This window comes from Pezoporus occidentalis, unplaced genomic scaffold (genome assembly GCF_034315485.1).
Source record: "Pezoporus occidentalis ecotype Australia unplaced genomic scaffold, CSIRO_AGI_Poc_V1 ctg3, whole genome shotgun sequence".
Lineage (NCBI taxonomy): Eukaryota > Metazoa > Chordata > Aves > Psittaciformes > Psittacidae > Pezoporus > Pezoporus occidentalis.
The window spans coordinates 21,690,686-21,706,074 of NW_026914940.1; the positions used below are offsets into that span (position 1 = coordinate 21,690,686).

The 15,389-nt window shown below is 39.7% G+C and overlaps 1 protein-coding gene across 1 annotated transcript in view; it reads right to left on the reverse strand.

The window, feature by feature from the left end:
* Positions 1-406: 406 nt before the first annotated feature.
* LAPTM4B (lysosomal protein transmembrane 4 beta) overlaps positions 407-15,389 on the reverse strand; it is a 61,998-nt gene continuing 47,015 nt past the window's right edge. Inside the window, exon 7 of the mRNA XM_062627350.1 lies at positions 407-2,487. Coding sequence (XP_062483334.1) covers positions 2,413-2,487 — 75 coding nt within the window. The 3' untranslated portion in view covers positions 407-2,412. The remainder of the gene's footprint in view (positions 2,488-15,389) is intronic.

Here is a 15,389-nt window from a genome sequence, read left to right on the forward strand (position 1 = left end):
GTCTTGATTCTTTAGTAAGACAAGCTAAAGCCTACATAAATTTCATGTGAATTAGCACAACATTATCCCTATAATGATGTGGAGAAAAAGAAGCCCCAGCTTTCTGTGCAGTTCAGTATAGCCCTGTTCTGCATTACACACTTCATCAAACCTGGAAAACTGCCTGCAATTCTGGACAGTGAGCTAAAAGCTTGAATTATGTCTTGGTTTTATTGTACAGTAAATTATAGAACCTAATGGTCTGTTCTCCATTTATACAGAATGGAGGGAAAGCTGGTGAATGGATTGGTGAGTAGACAGAAAAACTGTTGTTTAGGTCATTTACAAAGAAAATCTGGCCATGTCAGATTGATTGGGCAAGAATTTGCATCTGTTTGTGCTTGGAAGACCAGTAAAGTGATTTCCATAGTTTTGAGGAAACACCCTTTTATTGTAGAGAGTGTATTGTGTACACAGATGCAATGTATTTACAACTGGCTTTTCTCAAGCAGATGACTGTTTAAAATCCTTCACAAATCTGTCAAGAATGAAAGAAAATGAAGCTCAGAAGCCCAGCCAGCCAGCCCAACCCCCAAATTCAGATTCATTCCTGAAGATAACTGTAATGAGATAATAATACATGGAGTTATTTTGAAGGAAGCAATAGGACTGTGACAGAGATCAATGGATGGACTTCAGGATTGGTTCAGTCAAAAGCATTGCTTAGTTTGTTCTCAAAGTAGATGAACCCCAAAGTAAAATTCCAACAAGCAGATGGGGATCTGCCTTTCCCAGGGGTGTGGAAGAGGCAGGCAGAGTCTGGCCCTTCCTTCCCTGGCCTCTGCAAGGACAGGTCACAGTTGCAATCTCCATGTAGAGTTGTTCCTGTGTTCCCCTGGAAAGCTCTTTTTCCAGGAAAAGCCAGGAAAAGTTGCACTCTTGTTCATTCTGCACAATGGAGTCAGTGCACTGAGGGCGAGAACGCGTGTCCTCCTTAGGGAGGGTGTGAACTCACATGCCAGCCCAGCCACAGGAGACACAGCAGCAAGGTTTCTTCTGGTGCCCCTCTGCACTGTGGCTCAGCTCTGCACTGCGGCTCAGCTCTGCACTACCCTTTATCTGGGGTGGTGTGCAGTGGCATCAGTCTAGCTTCAACCTGTTCAATCACCCCAAAAGCAGAGGAGACAACACAGAGGGAAACCAAGAGAGGTAGAGACACACATTATATTCCCTTCCTTGTTCCTTTTCAATTAAAAGTAGAACCTTCATCAGCAACAAAAAGTTACATGTGCAGGAGGCACTTCTCCGGGGAATAAATAAATACCTCAAGCAAGCATTCATGGATGGATGAGTCCCATGGGAAAGATTCCCAGCACAACCAGTTCAGTCATAAAAGGAATCTAAAATCTCCACGCTGATGTATATGAGAAACATGCAAAACATTTCTGTTGATACTTGAGGAAGTTACATGCATAAATTTCCCATAGGTTGGGAACATATATCTTAGAATCTGCATAATTTAGTTCACACTCAGCAGAACATTGTGATATTTACAGGCACATTCCAATGGAAAAACATTTGCATATTGAGTGTGAAAGTTGCAGCTTTGTCACCTAACCATGGGACTTTAAAAGTAGGGATTTTGTGACCTCAAAATACTATTTGTGAGGTTCATGGGAAGGAAAAAGGTGTACAGGCAGGAAAAGAAAATTACAAAAAGTTGGTAAGAACTATTTTTTTTTTTTTTAAGTGTTAAAACGGTTGTAGGCTGGGACAAGGTGAGTCCATGTAGACCACAAGTTCTGGCTTGTTACACACCAGAGTGCTTTGTCTACTCTTATTTCCCATACTTATTCTTCCCAATTAAATTTGTTTCCCATTAGCCAGGTTGATAAGTGTATGGATAGTGCATAAGAATCATTCTTCTTCTTGCAATCATCATCCTTTATAGCGTAACAACTTAATAAATCCCTGCAGAACAGGAACGAAGTGGAATGTCACTGTTTTGGACTTGGTCTGTATTCTGAAGGTGAAAGTGGGCATCTGAGAAACACATTTGTAATGCTTTGGAAGGTTCACAAATGAAAAAAAAAAAGTAAGTTACACTCTCAACGTGATTGGGAATGCAAAGTTCTATGTTCTCGATCAATCACTGAGTGTCAGACATGGTGGAAAAAGCTATTCAGTGACTACTCTAACCGTAGCACTACCAAGAATTGTTCTGAAAGTAGTTCACTAGTTTCTGAAACACTACTGCAGCAAATTATTAAAACTATCTACAGAATTTTAATGATACAGTTTAGTTTTCAATATGTCAGCGAACCAGCAATGTATAACCCATAGAGGCTGTATCCTGGAAGTGGAATTGTCAAACTATTGCTCCAATGTCTGAAAAGTAAAGCTATCCTCCCTAGGTACACAGCACTCTGTCACTTATGCTGACACATAAGGTGGTGGTGGATCTTTAGCAGCTCCATTCACAGGATCATCATAAGGTGGCAACAGGACCTGCAGGAAAGAAAAAAAAGTTATATTTTTTAAAAAGAAGCTATCTGATAAAATTTACCGAAAAGAAAACCCTTACGGCCTTGGCCCAAAAAAATAGTCAAAAAAGAGTAAATTAGTAAGCAGGAGCAGACAGTTAGAAAATGAAACACTGTTAGTCTGAAGTTCCTCCTTTTCAATTTGTGTGACTGTTTTCATTATGAAGGAAAATGTGATTTCTCCTCATTTCTTACTGACTCCAGTGACAGCTTGATTTCAGCCAAAGATCATTCATTGATGGTACCTGAATTTGTTCAGCCTGGTAGTGACAGTAGCTGCTTATTCTGCAGCTCTCCTCTGTCAAGAGTGCTTAAATTATGTCTTCTGGAGGAGCGCTTGAACTGCTAAGCCAGAGTGAGAAAAGTCCTGAAAACTTCTCTTCCTGAGCTCTCTCTGGAATAGCTAATAATTTCTTGGGGGGGAATAAAAAAAGAAAATGGAGACCAAATTACACAATGTCTAAATAAATCTCCAGTTTTGTGCTTCTGGGGCACTCAGCCATAAGAAGAAAGACCTACATTCCCAAAAGCACTTCAGTGAATACTTAAACATCTGATAGAAATTAGGGCAGCTTTAATCATATATCATCCCCATTCATAGGAGTCCAGGCAGCTTCCTAGGGCATGGGAGATGCAAGTTCAGGCCACACTGGGCAGAGAAGAGATTGGAACCAAGATTTCTACTTCTTTAGGCAAGAAAGCTAGCTATTGTGCAATTTTTGATGGCACCAGCACTAACATTAATTAGCTTGCATGTGAAAAGGCAAAGGAGCACTTGGTCTGTGAATCCCAGCAGGGACTGAGGATAAAACAGATGCCTGAATGAAGAACGAGTGTGTATGTTCCCTAAAATATCTCAGTATTTTGTAAGAATATCAGTTGTAATGCATTGGCAGAAATATTTTATGCAGCTGAAGATCAATTATTCATGATGGAATTTTCAGATTTATCATTATTGCTTCTTGGTCATTGAAAAGTACATAAAGCTGATTGTCTAAACATGCATAGGGAAAATCCTGATCTCAATAAAGTCAATGGAAGCTTCACCATGAGAGGATGTCACCTGTTCCTAATGAAGTTGATAAACCTGCCTGCAAAGAAGCATCTGTAATCATCCATTTTGGACCTCATCCACAACATAACAAAATCAGTGGGAACCTTTCTATAGATTTAAATAGACTTTGGATCATGGTTTTGTAGGATAGTTCCATGGTTTTGTAGGATAGTTCACAATTATGCTTATGTGAGTTTACAGACGTGTTGATGAGCATGTGTTCAAGTACATCTGTGCAAGTTTGTTAGATTACAGAATGGTTACCCTGGCATCTTCAGCCCTTAATCAAAAAAGTTTCATTATTTAGAAAAGAAAATTGTCAGGCCATCACTCTTTATTAATACCATATGTTTGAGTTTGTAAATACAATACACTATGCACACTGTATAATAAAAAAAACTTGTATTGAACAGCATTTAATAGATTATATCAACTTTAAAGGGTGCAAACAGTTCACAGCAGACTAATCTAGTGAAATTAGGACAACACAGGGAACTTCAAATAAACATTGTGATAAAAAATAATAAACATATTTTGCAATGTAACTTTGGCGAATCAAACTGCTAGACCATGTAAACTGAAAAACACTACAGTTGAGAGCCTCTTCCTAGTACTGATCGTTAGTTTAATAATAGGGTTTCTAGTAAAATCCTTGTGTTACTAAAAAAGCACTAGTTTCTCAAATGTACTGAAATGTTCATTAGTTGATTATGAAGCAATATAATTTGTAATTAAATCTGTTCTACAGATGACTCTGAAAATGAATCAAGTTCACTTTGTGAAGATTTAGCTGTCTTACTGAACTCTTGTAATCCTAAACCCCAAACTGTGGTCCATTTCTTTCAGGTTCAGAGTCCATCAGGTGTGATAAGAAATAACAACAGATGCAATCCAAAAAGTTGTCCATCTTCCAGGTCTATGAGCTGATTAATAAAGGACAATACCTCTTCCTGCGCTCTGATCATCTTTTAGGTCAATGTGTGCTAAGACTACTGTAGTTACATCAGTGTTATTACTTCAGCATTGAAGTTGCTGTCATTCACAGTAGGTCTACTAGAGGATTTACTGAGATGAGTAAGTGTCTTCGTTCCCTTCACTCCAGTATGAAACAAAATCTGTTTATTAGTAGAACAGCCTTCTGGCGAGTCTTTTACCTCCTCTGAGGTGGGCACTCTGATTTGCTCTATGGACCCAAAGCTCTTACATGGGTCCATGTCCCCAGGAACCCTGGGACAATGCCTTATCACAAGAAAATATCTGCAGTGGAAATATCTGCAAATGTCTGTAAGGTTTAGGGTCACTGTATTGCTGGCAAAGGTTATTTGTCTGAACAGTTCTATCAGTGATGACTTTACAGGTTTACTCCCCACACATTTTTGTGTTTAAATACTTCAGTCTCCTGATCTTGCATACCCTGGCATGAACACAACAGTGATAACAAAGTAAGTGTAGAATGAGCAGAATTCAAAATTACTACCTTTGCCTAACAGTGTCTGAGTTAGACAAAGAAACTATCACCAGGATATTAAACAAAGGGTAAGGTGAATGAAGATGTTGGACAAAACACGGAAGAAAGCACTCAGGGTTTGTGGAATATATGGTTGGGACCCCAAGTATCTCATGTCATTAGTATAGTAAAAGTCTTTTAAACTAATATAACTGTTCAGCTTTCAGCCAGTGTGGTTTTATTATTGTTATTTAATCATTTGTTTAAATAATCATCCTTCAGCTTTCACAACAGCTTGGATAACTCTGCAACCACTCTAGAACTACAAATATTGCAACTCTGCCTCTGTAAGACTACCTTTTAACTATTTTTTACATTACTTTCCCTTAACAATTTTTCCATCTTTTCTCAATTAAATCAACTTTTCTAAGTTAATTTTGGCAAAAGGGAAAAATACAATAAAACCTGAATTATCTCAGCTTTTAACTGTTCACTGTTGAAAAGGTTAACAGTTTACAAAAATCTTAAGGAAAAGAGAATTTCATTAGAATTTTAATCACTGAATTTATACCAAAGTATCTGGTATGAAAATCTAGATCAGAGTGGTTTTCCCTTCTCTTGTGTTAATTTTAAATCTCAGCATGGTTTAATGGAAGCAGGTAAATGCCTGGGACATGAAACAGCATAGTTATTCAGGCAGTATGTTACACTCTCCAGACACATAAAATGGAAGCCAGTCACTGAGCCAAAGGGTGAATTCAGAAACTGGAAAAATAAACATAAACTCACTACTCAGTCTTATATAAGAACCTAATTAGAATGGATGCAGTCTAAAATAATTCACGAAGAACAAAAATATGCATATTTTACGTCCATGGTATCCACAGGGTACAACATCCACTAGGGCAACTGATGCATTGCTTCCTAGGCACTACATTTGCTTGTTTGTTGTGAATTGGGAAAACTGTATGTTAGTTCCCCTGGATGCTCTGGGACTAACGTTTACAGTGTGTTTGAGATTGTCACTGGCAAGTTACTACAAAACGTAGGTATGAAGGACCCCCATTTTTGGAACTCAGTGATCCCTGTGAAAAGACATTCTGGCTTTTTATCAGTAGACCAGCAAACAAGTTTAGATGGTTGCAGGGGTCAGTACTATAAGATGCCTAAAATCCAAAGGACAGAAGCTCCTGACTTCTTTCAAAACCCCTATAGTTGTATTTAAGAACCATGTAGCATTTTAACATCATTCCTTACTATGCAGCCAATGGAGGAGCTGACATGACTAGTTGTCTGGTGATAAGCATTGCACAGAGACTATTGAGATCAGAGCTGTAGGGGCTCCCAAACCAAGAGGGTTCAACCCACAGCTCTTGCCATATGAATGCTCCAGACACAAGGTTTTCAGTCAGGTTGGAAGAACCATTTTCCACCTTCCCGTTGTCACAGTGAAGCCAAGTGTGCAAGAATCCATGGGGAAAGAAAGAAAATAGGAGAAAATGTGACTGTGTAGCCCGATGGACAGGTTAGGTGCTTAAGTGGGACAGGGAGCCCCGGGTGCTGGGCTTTGCTCCCAACACCATTTAGGCATTTTGTGATAAGCAGTCTTGTTGTATAATACACAGAAATAATCCAGAACTGACCCACGAGGAATCCTGGTCCTGACTTAGCTGTTGTCATCCAAGTGGTTTGAATAATTGTATTACATAAATATCTCTCTATTATAAACCACATGATACATGATGACCTTTTCTGGAAGAAATAATTACCATACAGGTTTGCCAAAAGCTATAACATATTCAGATAACATAAGCATTTGTCATTTATTTTCTACATCCTGGTTAATCTAGCTTTGGAGAGCAATTTTTTAAAACATTGCTTAGAAATATGCCTAAGAAGAAAAACAGGCAAATACTTGTATATTCAAACAGCCTGAAATTAATCTTGGCCCAAAAGGTTTTTTTTTCTGGAGAGGAATTGACTTTTAATAGTGACTCTGTACCTTTGCAGCTGATTTCCACATTTACCTGAACTTCCAGTGGAAAATTTTCTTTTTTCATCTTATGTACAAGTTTCCTCATATTGCTGCCATTATCGCTGTTTGAACTCAAACTCTTAGATCTGTTTGGTATCTAGGACATTTGTAAAGAAAATGTGCTTAGTCCTGTATGAGTAAATTTCAATATTTGATTCATTGATTATTTCTACATTCTTGATAGTCTCATCCAAAACTCACTGAACTCAATAGAAATCTTCCTGTGTCTCCAGAGAACTTTGGATCACTTCTTTCCAAGCCATTTGTATTCTTCACCGTGTAGAACGGTACAGTTGTCACATAGCAGCTTTGAGTTTAACAGCATTTTGTCTGGCAGCTATATGTCTCCATGGCAAAACACCTTGCTGATGTCTTGTTAGAAACAAACGCTGCTAGGGACAGCTCTAACATACTTTCCTCTAACACCTTCTAGAACAGAAATGCATTTGATAATCCCAAAAAAGCTACAGATTCAAGATGTCTATGGAAGGTGCAGATGGTTGTAGTGAGTGTTCGGGTTGCTTTCTCAAACTTTAGCTTTTCAATAAAACTCTAGTCCTTTACGCTGAAGGACTTCACGCTGCATCAATACACAGTATATAGACAGGGACAGGTAACCATGAGTAATTGAGAGGAATTAGGGTCATCAGCACTGCAACTTAATCCTGGTCCTGTCGCTGACCTTTTGAGTTTTGTCAAAGTGCTTGACTTTGTGTTTAGGAAGATCTCCCATTTGTGAATCGGGCATATTATTTGAAACATCTTAAAAGGTATTGGGAAACCTTAAAACAGATTTAAAGCTCTCTTGGATGAAACTTTCATATGACTGTATGAGACAGGGACTAAATCATGGAAATACGTATGAACTAAAAATACATTTGCAGAAGTTTCAGCCTATGCCTGGAAATGCTTACCCCAACCTTTTCATCACAGCTATGCATGCCTTACACATCATTCCTCTGCAGAAGTGATCTTTACATTTCAGACACCCAAGCCCCTACCAGGAATCTTTATGGGACACCCATGCGAATACATGGGGAGGAAAAGGAGAGAGGGCCAAAGGAGCCTTTTCTTTCACACAGCTCACAGACAAAGTGTTAGTGGGTTCAGGCCTTACACTCTGTTTACTTAAAATGGGAGAGAGAGTAACCACAGAGTGAATAGTGGTAAGCAGATGGTGACAGCATACTAAAGCCAGCACTGGACTGTTTCACAGGTAAAAGTGCTGAACCACAGCTATTTCCTCATCCAGGAGCCTCTGTCCCACATGCAGCCCCTGGCCTGGTGATGGGACGAATGCTGACACAGCTGCAGGCTGAAGTAGTCGCCACATGCCTTTCTTCTCCTAATTCAGGAAGAATTTTCTCCTTGGTGCAGCACATCACTGATGCACCAGGTTCAGAAACAACACAACTGAAAGATGAGGTTTTAAACAGCACATGCCTAGTTGCACCAGTCCTCTACTCTGGATTCATTTCACCTCAATGATTCCATGAGACCACCCAACTTATACCAATCCAATATCATTTTGGAGAGCGTTTAATGGTGCACAATCACATTTACTAATTTCATGTTTATTTCCTTGCTCTCATGTCACCCACACAGCCAAGAGGAGTGGAATTTCCTTCCACAGCTGCAGCGCTTTGAGGAGCCATTAACTGCAATCTAACCCAGCTCAGCTGCAGTGAAGCTAGCAGTGAGTCTACAGACAGCTCTGGAGGGAAGGCTGCTGATGTGACCACCTGTCCAGTTCAAAATAGTCCCAACAGCCCTCCTGTTCTGTTGGGTTCTTGACTACGCAAATATTATGGAGATCATCTGGGGAAAACAGAAGATTTCTGTGTGCATAAACAGCTATTGCTGGCTGATTGCTTCACTCTGTATGCAGGAAAGGCTGAGAGTAATCCTGTCTTTGCAACATTTCCCTGTCAAGTTTGACAACGTGGTTTTCTTGTGAGAACTCTGAGATTACGGAGGAAAATGTAAAGTTAAGGTGTGTTTTTTGATTAAAATGTGCAGAAATCCAGATCTCTGCACAGCTCTGTGCTGGAGACCCAAGGCACCAGGTGGCAGCTCTTTCCTTCAGTACTATGCATAACAAAGAGCACTGGACTCACTGACTACATAATGAATTTTGTATTTTATGTGAAAAGAAATAAGCTTATTAATGTATTCCATGTTCTATTTCCTGTACCAAGTTTTCTGGCAGTTACTATATATACTGGTTTTCTTGAGGCACATTCTTCTAAAGTCTCTAACATTTCTGTATGTAGGGTGGGAAAAAATCGCGTTTATCGAGAGCTTCTGGAGAAATGTGCTTTTTCTATAATGTGCGCCCAAGAGTTTTTAAGCCCAAAGGCTTTTCAGATGACTCAGAAGTGACTCACCCAAGGTCTTCCACTACCTTTAATATCTAATACTTTAAAAATTCAGTTCATAAAATGGAGGTGCAAACTGCACCTTTGGGTCACCTGGTCATCTCTGAGATAACTTCAGGAAAGTAGTAATATTTGGCCCTGAAGAACAGTAGATCATGTACACTCAATGGGAGAGATTGACTGAAACAGTCAGGAAGTATTAAAACTAAATCCATTAGAATTCAGTTTTCTCTTTAAACCCTTAACATGAAGACACACTTTAAACTGACTGTATGAGAAGACTGACAGGCCTCAGGAGAAGAAAGAGCTTTTCCTAGTAATGAAGAAACTATTAGTAGTAGTAGTAGTATTGTTATTATTACTACTACTACTGCTAGTATTATTATTCTGTGGTGAGAAGCACTCAAATGTTGCATACAAGATAAGCACTGAAGAAAGAAGTAGGGATTAGCTTTCATTACACTGCAGCTAAACCACCTCCATGCAGGGACAGCCCTACTGGATCAGGTGAAGGGTCCATCCAGATCACAGCAATTAGTGAAGGATGATGAAAAAGAGAAGTGTAAGCCAGAACAACTAAAGAAATTAAGGAGGAGCAGTACAAACATATATAGTCACGACATGCCCAGAATATTCTTCAAACTGGTAGCAATTTGAATGTCAGGGACTTGCTGAATCAGTGGTCATGTCTTACAGGAATTTTTCTTCCACTGACTTTCCTAGCCTGCATTTGAATCCATGTTGAATTTCAGCACCTGCAGTGTCCTGTGGTAAGCAGTTTCACAGCTAATCTAGGTGTTACATAAAGAAATGCCTTCTTTGGTTTGCTATGAAACTTGCCACTAGCTATTTCATTGAATCTACCCTGGTTCTTTTGCTAGGATGGTGAGCAGTTGTTCCTCCTTTACTTCCTCTGCCACTCATTACTTTAAAGACCTCTATCATGTTCTCTTTTATTCTGTCCCTCTTTCACCCTGCTAAAGGTCCCTGCTCCCCTGTAGTGTAGTTCACAGTTAATGTCTTCATACAAAGAAACAGTTTTGGGTCCAGGCTGAAGAGAGAGCTCCAAGACCAGGCATGTGAAGAAGTCAGTCAGGAGGGTGCTGGGAAGAGAGATGACCTCCATTTGGATGAAGCTTCCTTCATTGCTCAAGAGGGCAGCAATTAGATGTTCTTCCAGATGAGATCAAGTGCCCTTTAGAAGCAATTCTTATAAATAAGTGCTTATAAATATATGCTTCAGGGGTGGCCGTTTACAATGTAAATGGCTGCTCTGGTCAAATGAGTTCAGTCAAAGCAACTGTTTCTGAGAAAATCAGAGAGAAATGTTTACAAAATACCTTTCCCATCTTTCTTTTTCTCCTTTCCCTGTCCCCAGATGAAAAAGCCCTGGGTATAGGGCCAAAGCTTCATATCTGAGCCAAATCATCTTTCATGTGAAATGAGAAATGTTTTACTTTGCTTTAAGCACATATGCTTTTGCTTGAAAAGTTTGTTCAAAATGTCCTAGTTAGTTACAATTTAAGGGTTTCATGATATGTTGTCTGTCAAATAAATCCCAAGAAACCTTCGCCTCAATGTGGACAGGAAGTATTTTCATGTTTATATGCATGCATTTCCTTTTGAGACCACACTAGAATGATTACAGATGGAGTAACTGGAAGCAGAATAACTCTGAGATAATTTATCACCCCATTCAGCAAAGCAGGCTGCAAAACCATCTGTGCAAAGTTAGAGTTGGTATGTTTCATTTTCCTTTGACCAAGCTGCCAAGCTTCCAAGCCACCAGCTTTCCAAAACGCTATTTAAGAAACTTTACAGGAGTTTATGGATTTCTGTAACAAAGCATCACAATCTTTTCAGCACTCCAGATACAGGAATAAATGCATATATTAGTAGGACACAGCAATATTTAGGGACAGATTGTGATTACTCTTGCCTGGGAAGAAAATTGGATTCAGGAAGCTATTGTACTTTTCCATCATGTGCAACCTCATAAAAGTCATCCAGAATAATGGTGTAATTACTTTCTCCCTTCAAAGGTATGGAGGGATAGTCCACCTCAGGCCACAGAAGTCTTTCCTGTGTCTTGGCCAGCCCTCTACTGCTGCATCTCTAGTTGCACATCATGATTTTGTATGGACAGAACATACTTATTTTTCAATTTTTCCTTACTTTTTTTTTTTTCAAAATGAGAGTTTTCTGGATGAGCACATGCAGGGGGTGTTTGCCTGCAGGTCATTTATACTGAAAACCTGAAGTATCCTTTGTGTAACAAAGAGGTGATGTGTTATCCTGAGTGCAGAGACTGTGTCAGAGCACTAATCTTCCAACAGACTTTTTAATTACTAACCTGCATCTTTTTCTAACCTTATCTCCTCTTACAATTACATTGTGTATCCCACACAAGAATAAACAATACAAGCTCCTAGGAACAGCTCACATACAGCAGCCAAATGGTTTAATAGGAATGGTTATCTCCCCTAAAGTGTGGTTATCACAGCCATGCTTGCATTACAGATATTCCTGAAAATCCTTCTGTCTTATCTTCATATCACCAAAAGCATTGTTTTTCCCTATCTACATAGCTAAGGACATTGGGTGACCCAATGTCAGTCTTTGGGCACTACACCAGAGAGATGGGCCAGTTGTAAAGTTTGATGATAGATTTTGAAGTCTCACTATAACATTTGGGAGCAGTAAGATCTGGGATTTTAAGATGATCAATCTCTACTGTCTTCCATACAAATTTTTCAACTAATTTTTATTTTTAAACAAGCAAACACATTCTTTTGGAATCACTATTAAAAAGTAAGGCATAATACTGCCATATAAAATGGCACAGGTTTTTTTGTACAATGTATTTAGGCAACTCAGACCTTACTTTCCTCACTGCTCTTAAGACAGAGGACCAAACCCAAAAAGTGCTCTGCAGTATGGGGCAGACCGCAGCCAACGGTCCATAAAAAGTCCTGAGGGATACTTGGGAAGAGCACAGTTGCTCTGTGAGCCATTAAAGTGAACTGAAATTAGACTGAAAGAATGGTTCAGAAGTCCCCAGAAACCATTAATAACCACAGGAAGCCAGATCTCCCCATTATTGTCTCATCTTTAGCAAAACAACCGCAGCAGGGTGCTCCTCCCTGGAGCTGAGCATCGCTTTCACATCATATCCAAGAGGACAATGCCACCTACTGAACCACCAGCTGCAACAGCTCCCTCCATCCAGCTGATGACTGACGTTCTTTCTGCATCTGCCTAGTTTGTGGTGTTGGGTAAGTTTCAGCAATGATGCTCATGGCTGGAGGGACTGGGATGTGTGAGGAGTTCCTCCTTTGCTTGGCAAAGGCCAGGCTTGCACTGTGTGAGGGGATTTGATGCAAAGACACCAGATGAGCTTGTGCTGGAGCTGAAAGCAGGACTGCCTTTGGGAAGAGCAGCTCTGCAGGAGGGCAGGGCTTCTAGTGTGGGCCAACTATATAGTAGAAAGCCACAACATGGCTAACTGCTGCAGAGACTTTGCCTCTTGCACCCTGCTGTGTTTCTCTGTTTGAGCAATACCTGCCTGGGTGAATTCAGGCTTCCCTCATCCTTCATTGCACAGTGGAACTACAATTTGAGCCTGACCTGAAAAATTCACACATGGCTCAGCTTAACACCCATACGTCCTTGGCAACAGGGATTTAAGTTGTCATCGGCTTTTGCAGCACTGATGCATATCCTTTGAATTATACTGAAGACTTTGACTCGTTTTCTGAAGCCCACAAAACAGCAGCTGTCAGATGGTAATGAATCAACCCTGCTAGAAAAAAAGGGTCTGTAAAGAAACACTGCAAATTTATAAACATTCTGTTTCATCCCACATTGCAACACTCCCAATTAGTGAATCCAAAGAGATTTGGAAGATTTAAATTACACATCCCCATTTCATGTCTTCCTTTTAATCTAATTATGAATACTGAGAACAGATTTGTCTATTCCTATTGCAAATCTCTTAGGAATTTTATGTATTAGAATAATCCCAGTATTTGAGCTGCAAACATAAATACAGTTTCTGTGTTCAAGATAAAAATTTACTGGGGAAAATAGATCAAAATGTATATTTTGATCTTTTAATTTAACTTGTAAGTAAATTTAATGACTGTAGTGACAAATGAAAATGTTTTGGAAATCTTATTTTTAAATTTAAGAAGGCATTTGCTCCAAATTGTCACTGTTCCAAACAGCACAGCTGGCTCCTGACAGCAGCTACCTTGTAATAGGTAAGACATAACAAGATAGCAAATAGCACTAAGCAAAAGAGCAAACAGGCAGTATGAAGTAATTCAGACCACAGGAAATGCTTGATTTTAGGACAAAATCGTTTCACAAACCAGGAAGGAGTGGAAGAAAGAGCAGAGTATAGATGATAAAGTGGGAAAGTTAAAAAAAGGGAAGGGAAGGGAAGGGAAGGGAAAGGAAAAGAGAAGAGAAAAGAGAGGAGAGGAGAGGAGAGGAGAGGAGAGGAGAGGAGAGGAGAGGAGAGGAGAGGAGAGGAGAGGAGAGGAGAGGAGAGGAGAGGAGAGGAGAGGAGAGGAGAGGAGAGGTGAGGAGAGGAGAGGAGAGGAGAGGAGAGGAGAGGAGAGGAGAGGAGAGGAGAGGAGAGGAGAGGAGAGGAGGAGAGGAGAGGAGAGGAAGGGAAGGGAAGGGAAGGGAAGGGAAAGGGAAAGGAAAGGAAGGGAAGGGAAGGGAAGGGAAGGGAAGGGAAGGGAAAAAGAAAGGGAAGGGAAACGAGAAGGAAAGGGAAAAGGGAAGGGAAGGGAAGGGAAGGGAAGGGAAGGGAAGGGAAGGGAAGGGAAGGGAAGAAGAGAAGAGAAGAAAGAGAAGAAAAGAAAGAAAGAGAAGAGAAGAGAAGAGAAGAGAAGAGAAGAGAAGAGAAGAGAAGAGAAGAGAAAAGAAAAGAAAAGAAAAGAAAAGAAAAGAAAAGAAAAGAAAAGAAAAGAAAAGAAAAGAAAAGAAAAGAAAAGAAAAGAAAAGAAAAGAAAAGAAAAGAAAAGAAAAGAAAAGAAAAGAAAAGAAAAGAAAAGAAAAGAAAAGAAAAGAAAAGAAAAGAAAAGAAAAGAAAAGAAAAGAAAAGAAAAGAAAAGAAAAGAAAAGAAAAGAAAAGAAAAGAAAAGAAAAGAAAAGAAAAGAAAAGAAAAGAAAAGAAAAGAAAAGAAAAGAAAAGAAAAGAAAAGAAAAGAAAAGAAAAGAAAAGAAAAGAAAAGAAAAGAAAAGAAAAGAAAAGAAAAGAAAAGAAAAGAAAAGAAAAGAAAAGAAAAGAAAAGAAGAAAAGAAAAGAGAAAAGGCCTTCTCTTTGCTAAGACTGAAGAACAACTGACACAGGATGGCACTTACTAGAGGTAAAACATGAAACGCTGGAGAAGCTGAATAGCTCTTTGTTGGCAGATGCAGACTGTCATGATACTTTTATGCAACACAAACAGAAGAGGAGGAAGTGCACACACATACAAGCAAGACATGAAAGCTGGCATCCACAAGAAGCCTGAGTCCTCTGAAGATTCTTGGGCTAAAGACATTGCTATGGGAATGTTACAAGCACAATTCTGCAGAAAAAATCAGATCCAGCATTTAAACCACACTCCCAGGTCTCATGTAGACTACTGCATGTGGTTACTAACTAACCACCTCCTTTACCTCCAGCTCTGGGCAGTTCTGCTCCTGCTTCTTCTTCCTCTTCTCTGCCTCCTGTTTTACCTGCTTTCCCTCTTGCAGGTCTATCCAGACAGTTTCCACTAAGGAAGGTCAGACCTCCTCTGCCTGGACTCAAGTGGAGGCCCTGAGAAGGGCTCCGAGAGTGAGTCACACCAGGGGTATTCATTTGTGGTGTTCGCTCGCTTTAAAGTATGCTCATGGTTACTACTCACTGGAGAAAGATGTCTCTGATCTAGTGGCTCAGTAACAACGCTGTGCG